This window comes from Ammodytes marinus (genome assembly GCF_949987685.1).
Source record: "Ammodytes marinus genome assembly, chromosome: 8".
Taxonomy (NCBI): domain Eukaryota; kingdom Metazoa; phylum Chordata; class Actinopteri; order Uranoscopiformes; family Ammodytidae; genus Ammodytes; species Ammodytes marinus.
In genome coordinates, this window is record NC_137212.1 from 16215046 (window position 1) to 16234241 (window position 19196).

General features: G+C 40.7%; 2 protein-coding genes across 2 annotated transcripts; both read right to left on the reverse strand.

Moving 5' to 3' along the window:
• Positions 1-247: 247 nt before the first annotated feature.
• On the reverse strand, positions 248-6768 carry clcc1 (chloride channel CLIC-like 1). Its single transcript, XM_080032676.1, has 10 exons — positions 6331-6768; positions 6118-6201; positions 5448-5558; positions 5027-5248; positions 4703-4843; positions 4511-4610; positions 3962-4059; positions 3480-3626; positions 2807-3382; positions 248-2000 (listed from the first exon to the last, which is right to left on the reverse strand). Exons 1-10 carry the CDS (start codon positions 6490-6492, stop codon positions 1908-1910), a joined length of 1734 nt encoding a protein of 577 aa, XP_079888802.1. The 5' UTR covers positions 6493-6768; the 3' UTR covers positions 248-1907.
• Positions 6769-7179: 411 nt separating this feature from the next.
• Positions 7180-18802, reverse strand: ftsj3 (FtsJ RNA 2'-O-methyltransferase 3). Its single transcript, XM_080032974.1, has 21 exons — positions 18651-18802; positions 18386-18491; positions 17833-17879; positions 17570-17649; positions 17347-17446; positions 16943-17137; positions 16736-16851; positions 16364-16468; positions 16099-16199; positions 12574-12660; positions 12297-12482; positions 11894-12029; positions 11438-11628; positions 11200-11320; positions 10942-11023; positions 10628-10790; positions 10390-10487; positions 10047-10149; positions 8246-8429; positions 7997-8091; positions 7180-7868 (listed from the first exon to the last, which is right to left on the reverse strand). Exons 1-21 carry the CDS (start codon positions 18715-18717, stop codon positions 7610-7612), a joined length of 2622 nt encoding a protein of 873 aa, XP_079889100.1. The 5' UTR covers positions 18718-18802; the 3' UTR covers positions 7180-7609.
• Positions 18803-19196: the final 394 nt, after the last annotated feature.

Consider the following 19196-nt stretch of genomic DNA (forward strand, 5'->3'; position numbering starts at 1 on the left):
GCTAATATTTAGATTAAATTAGCTTTACACAAAAAAACTTTTTTCATTACATATTTTGGCTTTTCTTTTGTTTAATTTGATTTAATTTTATATTTTCATTCTCATATTTTGTTGGGCTGCAAAATGCTTTGGTGGGTAATTACTTCAACAAAGACCATCGTCAGATGGGCTTCTGGCTGACATCGGCTGGTGAATATCTCAAAAACAAGTCTCAACATCTTTAACTTATTTATTTAGGTCTATTTAAATACACACCGTATAAACAAAATATAAGCTCTGGCATTCAGGTGTAGTTTGTCTGGAACATTTTATCTAATGATGCAACTTTTCAAGCTTATTAAACATTCAAAAGAAAATATGTTAATCAAAAAACAACAAAATACTACATGGGCATTGATTTCTATTTCATTTCAAATGAATTGATTCCATCAACAGTAGCACAAGTTATGGCTTTCATTCCATTTCCTTATTAGTTTCTTTCTCCACCAACACTTATTTTGCTGACTCCATCTTTGCCTGTGTGTGCACACATATTTGGCTGGAACATGATATGTGGATATTCGTTGAGTTATGACAATGAAACGCATTGGCATTATTCACAGGGTGTGCTATTGGGCAAAATGAATTCTACCCAAATCCAAAAGTAATAAATAATTCATGATTATTCTGCTTTGCTACAAGAAATAAGGTCTACATCTAAGAAAAACACCAGATTTAAACCACAATTTCCAAAGTGCACATTTTGTAATGTTTATGCATTATTCCCAACACACCTGTAATAACAGTTGCAACTATATTGTAAAACAGTGAGATATAGGCTTTAGGCCTACATAAATACATACACACAAGCACAACGGTTACAAAAGGAAAGGCTATGCACACAACATATGATGATGACATATGATCACCTTATCACCAAACAGCAGAAAGATGACTTTTATTCATCCGTCTGATAGAAGAAGGATAATCATTCATTTCTTCCAGTTTCTGGAAACCTGCTGAATAGCAGTCCATATTCCAATATTAACTCTACTTTTAACTCTGTGTTGCTCTTGCAGCTTCTGAGGGGACACTTTAGCAGCTAAAAGCTCCAAAATGTTCACTCGCCAGTCGCTAACAGTGTCTGTCTGTCTGCCGTTTGGTAGGTCGCAGCAGAAAACAGTGGGTTCATCAGAACTTGCCTGCTCAGCTACATATTTTCAATCTTCTTCTTTTGGTACAGGTTGCTACCGGAGCTTTTCAACATTTTGTGCTTTTGTGACTACTTTTAACAGACACTTATTACAAAAAAAAGTTTTTATTTGGTTTAAGACTTTAAATCGAAGAATTGTTTTTAAGAATGGATTGGTTTATGAATTTTACTAATTACAACTTTTCCCACAGCCCCACAATGCCGTTACCAATCCCGTAATGCTTTGTACAAGCAGTTTGCCCCTTCCAATAGAAAATTACTTCAGCATCACTACCTTAAATTACCACAAAAGAGTTAATTGTAAAAAAGGAAATGCTATAAAAATTGTTCTTCCCTTTCAACTTACAAAACAAAATTTTGCTTCAACATTTTTAAAAGCTATTTGCTCATCGTATTCATTAGACCGTCTTTCATTACAGTGAAACTAGACAAACATAGTTTTTAAGACCGTGATTTCCTGACAACTATCAATGTCTGGCTGCTGCGCGGTTGTTTGAATGGTCTGCTCTTTCTATCAAAGGAAATACAGCAGAGGCGAAATCATGATGAAATCATGAGCAGATTCACCAAACAGCACTGGTGAGGGGACAAGGCGCATTCAGTGGTAGTGCCCTTCAAACAATGTCTGTAAGTGAGGGACAGCAACTATCCTTGGCACCATTGTCTCCACAGTCCAGCAAAAAGCACCAAACACTTTTCTTGCTTTGACCGCTGTCTACTCCGCTGATACTGGAGACGACTCCTGAACAGGAACACCGACAGTTTCAATTGAGTCAGAGTAGATGTCTTCTGCTGAGGCCGCCAGGTCCTGCAGTGAGTGGGTTTAAATCAGAAATATATTAGAAATACTTCAAAGTCATGCTCAAATACAAATTGTGTTGAAGCAGCAAATCATACATTGATAGACCAAAATATTTAGATTGAGAGGTTTCATCCATTAAAAACATTACACACTATGTGACAAGTGTCTAATGTATTACATTGGTTTAGGAAATAAGCTTATTAGCGTCTAGACTCCCTAAAATGTCTTGGGTTTTTTTTCTGACTCTGACTGTCACCTACCTTGTTGTTTGTGGGAGAGGAAGAAGAAAAAAGGCAATGAGTTGTAGATAAGAATGATTTGTTAGCTAGAATTGTTTAAATCAAAAGATTAATTTCATGAGATTTTGGACTTCATCGAGTTCCTAGCATGGTCGTGGTATGGGGGACGGGGGTGATTAGGGGAAAGATGGAGAGATAGGCAGACAGATGACATGCAACAAAAGCAATCAAATCTATCCACAGGGAGTACATTCTCACACACACACACACATGACACGATAAGCTATCATCAAAAACAAAAAAGTAAAAAGCACAGGGGGAAATACTGCACTCCAATGAATGTCGCATGGAAATACGATTGAGTTAATAAATGCTTGTTTACCAACTTTTGTCTCATGTGAATATTCATCATCCCGTTAGTGAATTTGCGATGCTGAAGCATTAAAACATAACAAACAGGGTACTTTAAAAAGGTTTTTATCACAGTTAAGAAGCACTACATTATTTATAAAGTCGAAAGATATTAGCGAGATGAATTTGATTCCGTTGACATGTATTTTAAAAAGAACTCACCTGAACATCAGTTTGTGGAGGCTGCCTTTCTGCTGCTTCTGATCTCGACACTGCTCTGTCTCCGCTGGGTTCATCTTCAGGGGGTTTTTCACTCGCTTTCAGAGGTTTGGATTGAGATGAATCCGGGTCAGAGGGTTTAGTTTTTGATTGGGCTGTGTTTGCAGCAACACTGTTGGCAGTCGCTTCTGCTAGCTCATCCTCCTGCTGCTGTTCTGAATCGGACTCAGCAGAATTATCCAGCTCTGCCTCGCGCAAAATAGTGTCCGTCTCATCCCCGCTGTACGGATGATCGGCGGTGCGTAGTGTAACCACAGGAACATTACGTGGTGCATCCTGCCTGGGTCTGTCCGGCCGCCTCTGACGAACCTGGTTCCTGTGTGTTCTGACATCGTCGGTCGGGGCCCTCAGCGCAGGTTGTGGCGCGTCCCCTCCTGCCAAGTGGTCAAAGTCCTCGATCTCCTGGACGTGACGCCGCGGTTGCTCCAGCTGTGGAGGAGGTGGATCCCTCCGAGGGCGGCGGAAAGGTGCAGTGATGCCATGCACAAAGGCTGCCTGCACGCTTGTATACATGCATACCTGTGGAAGAGTCACATACATTTAACCAGTGAATAGAAACAATATCTGCTTTTTCTTTTTTTCTAATGTATCAATGTTTTAATGGAGGGTCCCTTACCACAACAGCGAGTACGATAGTGAGGAGGACTGGGATCTGCAGGGTAACCGGTAGATCTTTGAGGAGGGCTCGAATAAACTCACTAATGCCCTCGCCGAAGTGCTTCAGTGGCTCTGTGAAGAAGGTTGTGATGGTAACCGAGATGGCCTAAACGATATGTGGGAGGGACGTTTAGAACATTATTTTGTAAGTGCCACTTCCACACCCATACAGACATTCAAAACTAATACCAATTTTAAAGTGGTATGGATTAGACAGACGTTTGATGTTGAATGGGAAATCATGTGTGAGAGTGAGTCAAATGTTTCATTGTATTTTCATCAAAAAAATGCCAAAAAGCTTAGAAATTAAACAATGCAACATTTTGGCATTTTTATATTTTGATGTCTTTAAAAAAGTTTCAAATGTTTGTTTTTATTCGCAGAAATACGCAGCTTGGAAAAATTATTCAAAGACTTGAATTGTATTTACAAGTGACCCACCTTGGATGGAGGCACCAGCAGATAAGGGGGGATCAAAAGGTATTCATGGTATTTCTTACAGGGGTCATCTTGAAGAGTCCAGGTGCTTCTGGCCCAATCTGCAAGAAAAACAACCAAAGAAAGTATAGGCAGTTGAGGGAGCATTATAAAAATTAACAAAGTGTATTATTGTGTCAATCCCTGATGTTCCCTCATCTCCTCGCTGCTCTTGTTGCCAGTCATCACTCTTTTTACACTACATGATCTGGACTTGCAGACGGGTGCAGATATTAAGCATGCTAGATATCTGTTGGCCGTATGCAACGTGTCTGCGACCATGTATATCATGCTCAGATCTAGTCTATGAACAGTTCAAACAATCAAAACTCACAGGAGCGTGCGCCGATTTGCCTATGATCTGGGGCTTTTGACGGCGATGTCTAAAACTTGTTGGCATTGTGGAAAAATCTTGTAGTGTGTACCAGGCTTTAGAGGAGGGCTTTTAAAAAAGCTTCAACATTGAGGTTAGATGATATGTAACAGATGTTCGCACTTGTGTAATAGGCTCACCTTTCAAGTTATCCCTCCAGTCGATGCCCTTCAATCCAGTGCATTTTTCATTGAAGCCATCCAACTTCACTAAGTTGTTTTGGCGCTCGGCAAAGGCAACCTGAACCAAAAAAAAGTAAATTGTATAACAAACTCATCTGCACTAAATGACAGAAAACTAAAAGCAAGGGAACTGAAACATCACTTCTTCACCTGGTACAGGTAGACCCAGTTCCACACGATACTGACGACGAAGGAGACAGCAAACAGCCTTCTGATCTGCAAGAACCAGGACACCGCTGACCACAGCTCAGTGCATATGATGGCCATTAAGACCAGAACACCCAGCCCAATCTGGAACACAGAGAACAGAACTTAACTTGACTGCTTGCATGACACAATAAAACACACACACACACCAAAAACCTTTTAACACACAGAAGAGGACCTAGATGGCCAGTGGGATTGTACATGTTAATTTATTTTAGGAGCAAATGACTGACTCATAAACAGAGATATCAGATGAAATAAAGTTACCATTAATACGGTGTAAAGCTCCACACCAAATGTGTCTTCAAAGCGCCACTTCCAGGCCTCCTTGTCATGTGGTTTGAGATCCACCAGTATCTGACTGATGACATTGTCTAGAGCCCCCGTTCTCCAGCTGTCCTCACCCTCCAGAAGTGTCTGAATATCCATCATGGCTTGTTTGGAAAGTCTGACCTTGGCATCATAGAGGACATCACCAGAGTCACTGGGCTGGGGAGAAGAGGGGACAGGTGGGTTAAAATGGCAAATGCCCCCATTTTGTATTGAATGGTGTGAAGTGACCTAGGTTATTTCTAAATATTGTATGTAGGCCACATGATGATTGCAAGAAAAGTTTGGTAAATGGAATTTCAGATCAGCAAAGCCACAAAACCCAGCATAATATACTGTATGTGATACGACCACGTACCACACCAACTCTGTGTATTTCCTTCAGGAGTCGATTTAGGAATCTCTTGAAGACTGGATTGCATGTAGGCTGCTGAGAGAGATTTTTGATCTTCTTCCTTAGTTCTTCAACCTGAAATAAAAGCAGGGTCATTTTAATGTGATAGCTCCCATCAATGACACCCAGTCTCAGATGTTGCCCTCTGTTTCCCTTTTTAGACTCTCCCTAGCCAAATACAACAGATATAAAAACTCTTTCATATGTGCTATCTGTCAACTTAACTCTTGAGAGATATGGCACATGGACGAATTCACCCACTGCTGCCCACCACCTATGCCCACCACTCACCCTTTGAGGACAATGAAAATGACGACTGCTTTGTGAAGTAATTTACTGATTCCAGTTTGAATCTGACAGTAATTACGCATTCAACATGATTTAATAGTCGTTATTTGCACTGTGTGTACACAATGGTACAGCTTTACATACACGAAAATCATGGTAGGCCTAATGGTTTTTACAGATGAACTTCATTGCCCTTACACCCGAGCTAAGGGTGTAAGGGCAGGGTGTCATACTGTATGGAATGTAAAGCCCACTGAGGCAAATGTCTATTTGTGATATTTGGCTATACAAATAAAACTGATTTGATTTGACTTCTAACAAATACTAACGCCTTACAATCACCTACCTGTCTTTTGCACGCCGTGTGCTCAGCTTGGTCCTCCTGAGTATACTCTCTCCTTTTGGTTGGCACATTGGGATAATTTGCCGGCTGCAACGTACACACACACACACACACACACACAATAACAGTCGCAACAGAAATATATCAACAGGGGTTGAGGGTATAAAGGCCTATAGTAACGTTAGTAAACGCAATTTGATCAGTATTGACACCAACCTCTGCAGGCTTCCTCATTGTTTTGGTGCTTGCGTCGTAGTTGAGCATATCATAGGGGTCTATCCATTCGTCGTCCGGCTGCTGTCCTGTGGCAAGCAGTGACAGGCTGCATACCAGGACCATGAGCAGCATCTGGGCAGAGAGCGATAGGTACTTTCCCATCTCACCCTACACTGTTAAAGCTAGTTAGCAACCTAGCGGGAGTGGTAAAATGCATACGAGGAGGTGCGGGAAAGTGAAAGCAAGTTTAACGTAAATGTAAAGGTAAGTTGAGTAAATAACGCCAAGTTAACACGGCAGCACTAAAGCTAATGGTAGCCGCTACGATAATGTCAACCCAACTGACTCCGACTTGTATTAAATATTTACTAAAATGTGCTAAACAAACTATTTAAACGTAATAACTTTCCAATCCAATGACACACACACACACAACTCGGCAACAAACCAGAAGCTACAACATAACAGAAACTGCTTCACGCTCGTCTATTTTACAGGACGTAGTTGCGCCGCAAAGGCTCACGGGAAATGTAGTTTGTATATACGTCGTCCGTTTTTTATAAAAAGCCCCCTCTCTGAGTCTACAATAAGATCGGATGTTAACATGCAACTCAAGAAAGTCTCCAATACCATTTAAATAGTCAAAATTCTCTCAAATTCCGTTTTGTGCTGAAATATTTATTGTGGAAGAGAAATAATCTTCTTGATTTCAAAAACAAATGCTGAGGAAAGGTGATGGAAAAAGATACGAAAAGGAAAATTATTGCGAGCCACCATCAGCACAAAGTACCATAAGAAAATGATCACAAGATTATAAGAAACTGAATTAATGATTCAAGACTCGTATCAATAAAACATTTATTGAAAAGATGTGTATATTTACAATATTAATACCAACATTACTGGAGAACACACTTATGTTAAACTTGATTTACAGTTCAGCTGTTCTGTAAAATCCCACCGATCATGGAGCTCAGAAATTCTACATCTTCAGAAAGACGTGCACAGGACATTGGCATTTAATTTCCCTCAATACAACTTGCGATGTGCAAGTGTTCAGGAGTTTAAGGAAATCTCATCAAAAGTTGCTGTAAAAAAAAAAAGATGGCATCCATGAGATGGACCAACATTTGTTTTGGCTACTACATGATACAGGAGCCCAAACGGTGGCAGGAATCCCATCTCAAAAAGCTCTGTAAAAGCTTTTTCCTGCAACATGAGAGCAGGCGATTTTTAATATTTAGGAAAAGGTCGGACTAGGAGGATTAGAAAATATAACTTATCTTCCTTTTCGCCCTTTACCACCCTTGAACCCTCCTCTGCCACCCTTCGACGGTCCTCCTCTCCCCTTGCCACCTTTTCCTTTGCCTCCTTTTGCGTCTTTCATTCCCCGCATGTCTTTCTTCATGCGACTGTCGACCACTTTGTATTGTCCCTTGACACCGGCAGGCCGTCCCATTTTCCTGCCGGCTCCCTTTTTGGTCTTGACGTAGGTTACTTCTCTCTTCTCCTTCCCAATGCCGGCTTTCTTGTAGATGCTGACAGCAAGACAAAAAAAAGATAAATGATGGAATTGATATTATTGGCATTATTAGCTGGTATGAATCCCTTTAATTTAAGCAATGATTTAAACTGAGTCTGAAATAGCGCAGGTGTGACACCATACCTTTTCAGCTGAGACATCTTCTCCCTCTCAGAGATGTCTACTGTGTTGACGACTGCTTCTGCCTTCTTCTTAGCAGTCTCCATCTTCTTCAGCATCTGGAAGAGTCACAGAAAAACTAACAAGTTAAGATCAGCAGAAATATGTTGGATATTGCTAAGTAGGGTGTTTTCATTTGTCTTAAAAATAAATCAAGCAGATAAGATTTCAATTAAACAACAGTTCCACCATTGCACTTTTCCCCGGTCTTACCCTCTTCTTCTTTCTGGCCTTGGCCTCAGCAACTCTTTTGATGGGTCGGGCATCGATCTCCTTCCATTTTTGTTTGTACTCCTCCACCATCTCCTTGGTGACCGGTATTGGCTTCTTGCGGTGTTTATTCTCATCGTCCAGGAACCACTCCGGTACATCCCACTGCTCCTCGGAGCTAGCAAACCTGCAGGGTCATACAATCTGCTTACTGCATGGATCATTTATCAATATGAATAATCCATTCAAATGTCTGATATGTTACGTCCCCTAATAATATCTGAATGTAACAGATATCCAATACTTTGTTAATAATCACTGGTTTTATGCATGTGGCACCAGGTCACATATTTTGGAAGTCACCCTGTGCAACTCTGTGGCTCGTTTATGTGTGTGTTTTTTCTTTCAACAATGGAGCCGTCTGGCAGACACCGAGCTACATCAGTCTTTGGCAACAAAGGCAGTGCTTATGAGTCAATCAAATATTGATTTTGGTTTTGATTAGATTAGTTGATTATGGTAAAGTGTATAATACCATCTTCATTGTGCTTTAAATACTGTAAGCTTTGTGAGACTTTAAAACCAGAAGGACATAGGGCTGTCGCAATGAAGGAATACCCCGTGCGGTGAGTCAGGGTGGCTAAACCATGCGGTATGCGATATAATTGCTCCACCCCTTTTTTAGGCCTAATTATAGGTCTATATTTATTAAGCCAACTTGTTTGTACCGTATTGGTCCGAATATAAGACAGGGTTTTTTCCCCATTCAGCTTAATAATAATAATAATAATAATAATAATAATAATAATAGGCTATATTTAATATATACAGCGCATTTCTCGCACTCAAAGCGCCTTACATAGCTTCAGTTGTGTTTATTTTATCGGTTGGAACCAACACTGTCTGTGCTCTCGGAAGCGGCCGGGGCATGCGTGTGTGCAATGGGAGAGAGAACACTTTGTGTGGAGAGAAAACAAGAGGCACGGGACATCGCAAAAGCCAATGCAAAGCCTCAAATCATTATGTTGCGAGTCAACGTGTCAGAGGCAGGAATCGGCTGTGCGATGGACTTTTACTGTTGCAGTAAGGAGAGATCAGATTGCCAACTACGCTTTTCCTTTTACGCACACCACAGCCGCCGTAATGTTTAGATTTCATCATTTGCATCAAAGCCCTAATGATAATAAGAATAAGAGGCTTTATTTACACGCTGTCCATGCGGTCGTTGTGATTGTAACTTTATCGGCTGTAAACTGAAACTAACGGAGATCGCGGAAGCCTTCCAAACGACAACTGTAACGTGCCCCGGTTATCATTTCAGCCTTAAACCACGGCGTTGATAGCTTTCGTTTCAGCACTAGGCTATGTGATTAACTATGAGCATTAAATAAATGTTGCGTCTCAGATGCCGAGGACAGCAGCGAGGATGACCGAACCAGAGCATAGAGAGATGACAGCGAGAGCGATCACAGCGGAGCAGAGGAATAAAGTCTGTAGTAAACACATCAGAGTTCGGTCTATTTGTACTACTGTTCATTTGCAATGAAGGAAAGTGTTTTATTAAATGTTCGTATATGATTTTAATAAATAAAATACATTTCCTTTTAAAAACAAGGATTTTTCCAAATATGAGTTTTGAAAAACGGGGGTTTGTCACCTTTTATAACAGGTCCATGGACGTCACGTGCGGTTGTTGCGGTGACCGCCCATGCTCTGCGATTGGCTTGAAAATATTGCAGTATTTCATCTGTGCGGTTATCGCGACAGCCCAAGTAGGACAGTGGACACACAAACGGACACACACCTGTGGAAGGAGCCGTCCACCAAGTCTCTAGATCTCTTCTTGGATGTAGCGATCTGACAGCCCAGGGCCAACCCTTCTGCATCCAGGACCCTGGCTTTCTTACCTGAGGAGCACACAACAACGACACACAAAGTTACATGAAGATGAAGCACATTTGCTGGCGGCATTAACAAGCACAGAAGAGTTTTTTCTTATCTTGGTTACTTACGGTAAATTACCTTAATTTGGTTAAATAAAGTCAGATACGTGTTTTACTCCAACTATTTCCAAAAATTAGGATTATGGTGAGTTGGTTATCAACAGTAAAACACCTGAAGTATAAAAAAAGAAAAATGTCACTCACTGGTACTTTCTACAGGAACAACCTGGAACTTATTATTTTCATCAGTCTCTCCTGACTTTACACCGGCTCCCTTGGCCTTCTTCATCCTGAGAATCTCTCTGGAACAAACGGCAAAATAACAATCGATTTATTTGTATATTTGTTTTAGTTGTCAATAATATGAATCAATTTAAATCTGTTGTTTTACATATGGTAGAAAATAAAATGCATGGAGGGCAACAGTTTACGGGGTTATTACTTCTCATCATCGTCGCTGTCATCAGAGTCGCTGTCGCTCTCCTCTTCAGCTCCCAGTGAAGGTCCCACCTTTTCCTCCTCTGGAGGAGCAGCTGTATCTGCCTCCTCTTTCTTCTCCTCCTCCTCCTCCTCTTCTGCTTCAGCTTTCCTCTTTTTGCCTTTTTCTATAAAAACAAAAACAAATTTGTTTTGATATTGTCAGTCCAAGATTAAGGGAAGCTGCTACCATTTTAAAAGTGATACTTATTACCAAGTTCTCTCAAGAACCATTGAAATCCATTAAAAAAAAAACATACTTAAAAAGTTGACAATTACCTGTTTGTTTTTTAAGAAGCAACTCTGTCTGTCGGAGCTCGCTCTCTGCGTCTCCTTCCAGGTCAATCTCAGAGAAGATTCCCTACAGAGCAAAAGGCCAATAAGGTGGAAGGTCACACATATCCACTCATGTGTAGCTGTAAGCCATGAGGGAGATCAGTGATGATGTGAATGAGGAGATGGGACTGATCACTACGTAAAAGCAGTTTGTGCATAGGTCTAAAATGTGAACATCGTTGAAACACAAAGTGCGCAAACCTTGCTGAACCACAGGTTGGTCTCTCGCTCTTTTTTCTCATCTTTTCCTTCTAGTTCCACCAGCAAGCCCCCGTCATGTTCTTCGTCATCCTCCTCCTCTTCTTCTTCAGCGAACTTCACTCTGAAAAACACAGACACAAATAGGCAGATAATCAAAAAATAGACAAAAGAACAATTAGGGTCTCTTTCTGTGATTCTTGGACATTTTGAAATCACACTGGCGTTTTTGGTCACTTACTTCTTTGGGGCTTTCTTCTCCAACTCTTTTTCTCTCTCTTCCACCTCTTCCAAGTCTTCGTCATCCAAGTCAGAGGCCAGGGACATTTTATCCGCCTCGTCATCCTCTTCGTCAGACAGGTGAATGTCGTCATCTCCTTCTATCAGGGTGTCTGCTGCCTGCATGTCCCCCTTGGATATGTCAGCCAGGGCCTGATGGAGAGAGGGAGGTGAATACCAAACAAACATCAAATTAGCATCAGTCAAAAGTTCAGCCACTTTTCTGTGTAAATCAGAACAACCACCAAGTTCCTTAATCTAGTTCAAGCCAAGTATGTGTGCTTTCACCTCATGAGTATGAAGACGTAATGTCGAATCATTGCAATTCTGCTGAATAAATCGTCCTTTTGGTGTGATTGTTTTCGAGGTTTGCTGATATAAGTCTACTTATAAAATGTGTGTGTGCGTGTTTGTGTACCTGTTTCTTCTTGATGGTGCTGAGGGAGAACATACACACGTCCCCAGTATCTGCGATGGAGACACCAGGCAGATCCATCTTCAGCTCCACTCTCTCCCTCTGCTTCCTCCGCTCCTTCAGCAGCCTCTTCTTCTTCCTGATAGATCATGACGGTTATACAAACTGTTTTCTTAAGAAATGTCAAAAACTAAGCATTCCAATGTCTATTTCAACAGGTTAACGAGTTTGTAAGACGTTATATGGAAAAGACTCTACATATTTCCTTATTACAAGCTACCATCTTGTCAACCTGTGGAATGTAAAAGGCACTATAGCTCATTAAACAAGCAACAAGTAGTCGCAGAAAACTTACAGGAAATAAAACAAAATCATAGGTAGGAAAAAATTATTTTTAGTGCCACACCGTCTGAGTTCAGCAACCTCCTCGGCTTTCAGCTCTGCCAGCTTTTTGTCCATTTCTTCCTCGTCTTCCTCATCTTCCTCCTCCTTTTTCTTGCCCTCCTCTCCCTCCTTCTCTTCCTCCTTCTCCCCCCCTTTCTTCTTGTCCGGTTCTTCCTCTGAATGACCGTCTTCTTCATCAGAACTTAACCTAAAAAATAAGCAAAGAGGATAATTTTTTTAAACAGCTGCTATGACAAATACTGGCATGAGAGCATTCATTGGCTTTTTTCTGAATTTACTTCACATCCTGGTCCAGCATTTTGATGCCCCCCTTCAGTTTTTTGGCCACGACCTTCTTCAGCTTGGACCTCCAGTTCAGCAGCAGGCTGGGGATGTGACAATGGAGGAAAGATGAACACACACGTGCATGCTTGAGTCATTAATACTGTTTTCTGTGTTATATCTAGTAGGGCCGACCGATATATCGGCCGGCCGATTCAATCGGCCGATTATAGCACATCTCCGAAAATCGGCAAAATGCAGGGTTAGACATGACGTATAGCCCGATGGCCCGGGGCCAGTAAAATCATATGCAGGGCAAGTTGATTGGCCAGTCACTGTCCCGCCCGGGCCAGTGACTGGCCAATCACAGTTCAGTATCTTTTTGTAGACTACATCATGGTTCATTGAAATGCGCGTTGAGAGTCGGAATGAAAGCAGTGTTTATTTAAGACTCAATATAATAAACCTAATATAAAATATATTTTTTAATGAAAGGCCAGTGGACAACCGATGCGTGGGCGTTTTGACAGGCGGAGCAACAAGCGGGTGCACTCTCGCTCCGTTGGCAGAGCTGCCTACCGTCCGCCTGCGAGTCGACAAATCAATCGACTTGCTTTGCCCCCTTTCTTTCTTCCCACAGCAGAGGTTCAGGTGCAGAAAATTATAACTGCGCTTTTCCTTTAGCTGCCGCCATTATGTTACAGTATTTGCATGCAAGCCCCAATGGTAATACAAATGAGAGGCTTTATTTAAACGCTGTGACTGCGTCTCCGGTGATTGTGTCGGTTGTAGACAGAAACCAACGGAGGGACTCCGCTCACTGTACAGTTCCTATAGTCGCGCAGTTTGGCACTGTGTTTTCAGGCTCGAGACATTCAATCAGATCGCGGAAGTCTTTCCCATTGAAATCGCTAACGGGGGGAATATCCCCGGTTATTATTTTAGCCACAAACCACAGTTCATCTGCGCGACGGCTCACTCGCTGGCGAGATCACACGGTGAAACGCTGCTGTGATCGGACGAAGGCATTGTGTGTTTCTAAGGTGATTTAACGTCATAGTCTTAGACGAGCGTTTAGCATTATGCTGCATATTTTGCACTGCATTGTTTTTTATCAATAGTTTGAAAAAATGGTCCCACACTGGACTCTTATGTGAAGCTGACACTTCATGGAGAAGTGACACTCGCTGCGCGCTCACGACCAGACGTGAACTCGCATATACGGTGAAATCTCCCATTAAAAAAATGGCATAACCCCCTGATTTTCGGATTTCTATTCTATTTTTAAAGTCAACTTGAGCGCAAGTGGAAAACCGGTCATTCACATCCCTAATGCATAGAGAAAGTAATAAAAACAGCCTACCACACCACAAAGACTGATCAGACCTTCATCTCTTATTTTTTTTTATGTTTGAACATGACTTCTGCAGGTGAACTATTCATTAAACTGCCCAAATTCAAGAATAAAAACAACCATCAAACTACTGGACTTTAAAATACTGGCCCACTCTTTCAACATACTTTCAGTTGTAGGCTTCAAATTCAATATGTTTGCCTGGTTTTATATTATGTGTATGAGCAATATCAACATTTCATATAATTAACTAAAAGAAAAATAACCAAATCTAAAGGGAATATATATACTGTTACAGTATAGATATTCCCTTTAGATCTGGTTATTTTCTTTATTTTTCTAATACAGGTATTATAATGATTGACACTAAATTATGAAGAAAAAAAAGTGTGTGCAGGGCCAGTGAAAATATACAAGGGGCCAGTAAAACTCGGATCCACTGGCCCGGCGGGCCAGTAGGAAAAAAAAGTTATGTTGAACCCTGAAATAGCCGCCGTTTTTTTTTTTTTTTTAAGAAATCATGTTGAGTAAGATGCATTGCTGCCCCGGAGGGGGCTTATAGCATATTAACAGCAGCAGCAGGTGTGTTGTAATACATTAGATTAATTCACACTTGACAGTTCCCCCTGACACCAATAGCAGAGTCATTGGTCATCTCTTGACTGTTAATAGTAGTTGATATTACTATAGTTATTAGGGCTGTGTCAAAAAATCGAAATATCGATATATCGCGATACTTAGTTTCCCGATATCAGTATCGATTTTTATATCAAAATATCGATTTTTTTTAATAATTTTTTTTATGATTTTTTTATGATTTTTTTTTTTTTTTTTTTTGCTTTTCAAGGCTTTATTGACAGTGCAGAGATACAGATATGAAATGGGGCAGAGAGGGAATAGAATGCAGAGAACAATCACGGGTCAGATTCAAACCCATGTCTGCTGTCAGGCCTGAGCCTCTAGGATACTGACTATTGAAGTTAGATCAGTTTTGTTTATAAAAATACTCAAGATTCACTGTGTCACAAAAGCACACTGATGTGTTTTCATTTTCATTGTGTCCTGTACAGTTAGTACAAGAGTGAATTGGATTTGTTATTTTGATGTTATGGCAGCTGCAGCAGTGTTTGATAATTTGCCAAAACAAAAAAAGGAAGAAAAATAGTAAAGGAAGTTGTGAATGAAATAGTCTTGACTTCATTTGTCTGTACAATTATCACTATATTGTGCTGTTATGTTTGACAAGGCAACTTGTTTATGGAATATCGCAATATATCGTGATATATCAAGATACGCAATACATCGTGATATATCGTGATATATCGTATCGTGACCAGTGTATCGTGATACGTATCGTATCGCGAAGTCCTTGACGATACCCAGCCCTAATAGTTATTATATAGAATTTATATAGTGCTTTGTGTGTGTCACCAGATATTTTTGCCATATATGGTCAGGCAAGCTCCCAGGTTGCTATATATAGCAGGGGGTGACAACACTAGACCAGTGCTCGCTTAGCTCAGCCGGTAGAGAGATCGTTTACGAAGCAGTAGACCCGCGTTCGCGTCCCGCCCGGGCTGATTCTTTGCAGACATTTAGAATCACGACTTCCCTTCGCAAGGTAACCAATCACAACGGAGTTGGGTTTGCAGGAAGGGGGGGAGGGGGCGGAGATGGCAGAAGCAAAGTGTTTACAGGGCCTGCTGGATCGCCAAAATAAGAGAAAGAGCTTCCCGAAAATCTACATAGTTTTTTGTGATGTGATTCGTGTCAGATTGCTCTATAGCAGTTTTTAACAAGAAATTAAGACCAGAAAAGTAGTATAATAGGATCTCTTTAATGTTCTGAGTTTAAAAATGCGTCATGTCACTTTAGACATATTTGTAACACTTTATTTTTTTTTAGATAATGCATATTTCAATAAATAAAAAGTTCCTGTACACCTATTGACAGTAACAAGTATTTATATATATTTAAGGGTTCAAAAAAAGTAAATTTTTTCAATATATATTTATGGGATTTAAAAAAAAATAAAAAATCGGCCGATTTAATCGTTATCGTAATTTTTCTCATAAAATAACCGGCATCGACACCCAAAAATCCATATCGGTCGGGCCCTAATATCTAGAAGCATTTTTTTTTAACCAATATACAAAACTCAACAGTAATTGACGGAAAATAGCCTTACCGGAGCTCTTTGCGGCCCAAGACTTTGATGTCTCGACAACATTCCTTAATCTCAGTGGTAGTGGTATAGTGTTCCTCCAGGTCTTTGTTGTCAAAGGAAATCTGGATGAAGAAGATAAGAGTGAGAAAGGGCAAGACTGTGGCCTGTAATGTCAAATCCATCAGGTGCAGGCAAATTCAACCGCAATTATCAACAGCACAGGATTTACTGCACATTCACTGATGTTCGTTTGCATGTTAATGAAGTCGTAGTAAAGCGATCTCACCGCACTGGCTTTGCTCAGGAAGTCTACAGCGTTTTCGGCTTTCAGAAAGTCGACCACTGTGAAACTGTGGTAGAGCGTCAGTTCGCCGTCTTTGTATCCCTCCGCCTGGAAGAGAGGAGCGGCTGCTTGGTCAGTGATGCATGGAGTATTTGGATTCACACATCAGCTATTCGCTCAAAAGTTAACATTGTAATATTGGTGAATACTAAAATAACCATCACACTGTGTCAAACCCATAGCAAATAAAAAGCTTATTGGGTCATTACAGGAAATCATGGGAGAGTTGAATTCGATATTCTAGATTTAACTTGAAATTATCTTTTAAAATCTGTTTGTCTGGTGTTCCATCCTCCCCTACTACAGTATACTTGCCTTTGGCTTCTTGACAGGAATCAGGTCCCTCACAGTTTTGGCCTGGACCTCCACCTCTTTGAATGCATGTTTGGGGTCAAAGAATTTACTGTCGATTTTGTCAGGTGCAAGAAAACCTGGAAAGAAAAATGTATTTGGTTAAGATGTGAAGTGGAAGAATAAAATGTTTTTTCTGGTCACAGTCTGTTATATGTAGAAGACACTAACCCTGGCAGATGACAAAGATCTCGGCTGACTCGTTTCTTGAGGCTTGCGGCTTGGTGGCCTGCACCTTCTTGAAGAACTGCTGGAAGATCCAGAGCAGTGGCTGGTAGTCTTTGGAGCGGAAGACTTTGGTGACAAAAGTGCCCCCTTTGGTCAGAAAGTCGCAGGCCAACTTCAGAGCCATGAGGGTCAAATGAGCTGGGGTGGGGGTGGGGGCAAAGGGAGATTTGGTGGCATTAGAATCAAATTCACATTGTTGTATTTAAAAGACTGAGTGAGTGCTTTAGCTGCATTGGCTGACAGCTATATCTCAAATATAGTTATAAAATACTGAGGTATAAATCATGTATGACAATTAATTAAATTTCAGTCTTATGTCATGAAACTTTTACTTTGGTTGCACCTACCTTGCGTGAAAGCATCATGTTGCCAGTTGGCTCCCACGTTCGGGGCGCCATCATTTAGTACAACATCAACCTTCCAAGTCTGTAGCTCTTTTTTTATAGCCTGCACATGGGACGAACCATATCATACTTGATCAATCCTTAATAAGAACTATCCACTAATTAAACAGTGCATGCATCTGTTTTCCTTTTAGTTATGCGCTGAACTCTGCAGCGACAGCCTCACCTGTTTGCATTTGTCAGTGGTGATGTCTTCTTGCAGCGCGACCACGTTGGGGATGGGCCTGATGGGTACCAGGTCAACGCCTGACAGTGAAAACATTTTTAGAAAAAAAAAAAACTTTTCTCATGGTATCACAAGATTTGATATCGGAATCAAAACCAAAACTGGTTCCCCAAACTAGTAAAGTTCATCAGAACAAGTGAATCTAAAAAGCCTAAGCATTACTATTTATCATCAGATAATCATGTTGGTGATGTAACACTCACCAATAATGAGACTTGACATGGGCATAAACTTCGACGCCACCTGCAACCTGTGAGGAGAATTTGAATCAGGAGAATGTCCATACATATACAGTATATGATATATTACCTATTAGTTTTTAATTTAAACTCTATAGTTTTGCCCCAGGAAAACATTTTCTCAATCCAGGTAGAAAGAAAACTACTGAGTTCTGATTGAACAGCCCACAGCTGAATATTTTATCATAAATGATAAATTATTTACAAAGTCACTGAATATCAGAGGTTTTTGATCCAATCATATACAGTGTATCTCCAGAATCAATATTGAAGAGCTCTTGTTGCTCTTTATCCAACTGTGCAGTCCAAAGAGGACATTGTTACAGTTAAACCAAAATTAATTATCAGGAAGGATAGTTGAACTAACACGTTTAATAGAATGTTCATGTGTATATTATGCATGTTTTAATGAATGGAATTACAATACAGAAGTGTTATTAAATAAAGTTCGGGGCCCACTGTTTTCAACGCTGGACATAATGCTGAGTTAGTGCTCTTGTGTTGACAGGTTGCTCACCATCCACCAGGAGCAGCACACAGGTCCACCAGAGCCCTGGCTTTCTGCAGAAACTGAAATTTACGGTTGAGCTGGATGAGTTTGAAGGATGATCGAGAGCGATAACCTGTGAAAAAGAAAACATTCATCTGACGGCTGACACACTTTAAAATCCAGACCCAGTGCGCGTTATTCATGTTAGCGAGTTAGCTAACCAATGCTAAAGTCTGCCTCAAACTGTTAACAGCCTCAAACTTCTTCTTTTTTTCTATGAGTTGTACGTTACCTGTTTCTTTAGCCAGGTGGTAGAATTTATCTTTCCTGGCCTTTCCGGTTTTGAGTTTCTTCCCCATGTTTGTAGCTGGGGGTTTTACAATTCAATCTAACACAGAAATTGTACTGTCGGGACTCCTAGCACTCAAACCTCGATGAAAACAACACGTGTGGCGGATTCGGCGCACATATTCAACGTCACACGTAAAGTATTTCTTCTTCCTCTGTTTTGTTTCCGGTGTTTACTGGACTTTGCCGCCCCCTCCTGTCTATACCGCAGAAAGCAGTCTGTGTGATAATGTCGAGCGGTGAGAGGTCAGTAGAGCTACAGTAGCTAGGCTAAACATACATTTATTGCTGTAGTGTTAAACTAAACCTTATAATAATATTTATGCAGTCAAGGGCTGAAATAATCTTGCATTCTATGAAACGTTTCAATAGAGAAACTCTCTCTCTACCGGATAAAAACAGTCCCTATGAAAACTGTTCAGTAAAATCCAGAAAAAGAAAACTGTGAATGACAAGATACCACTCAATATTCAATGAAAAATATGTTTTT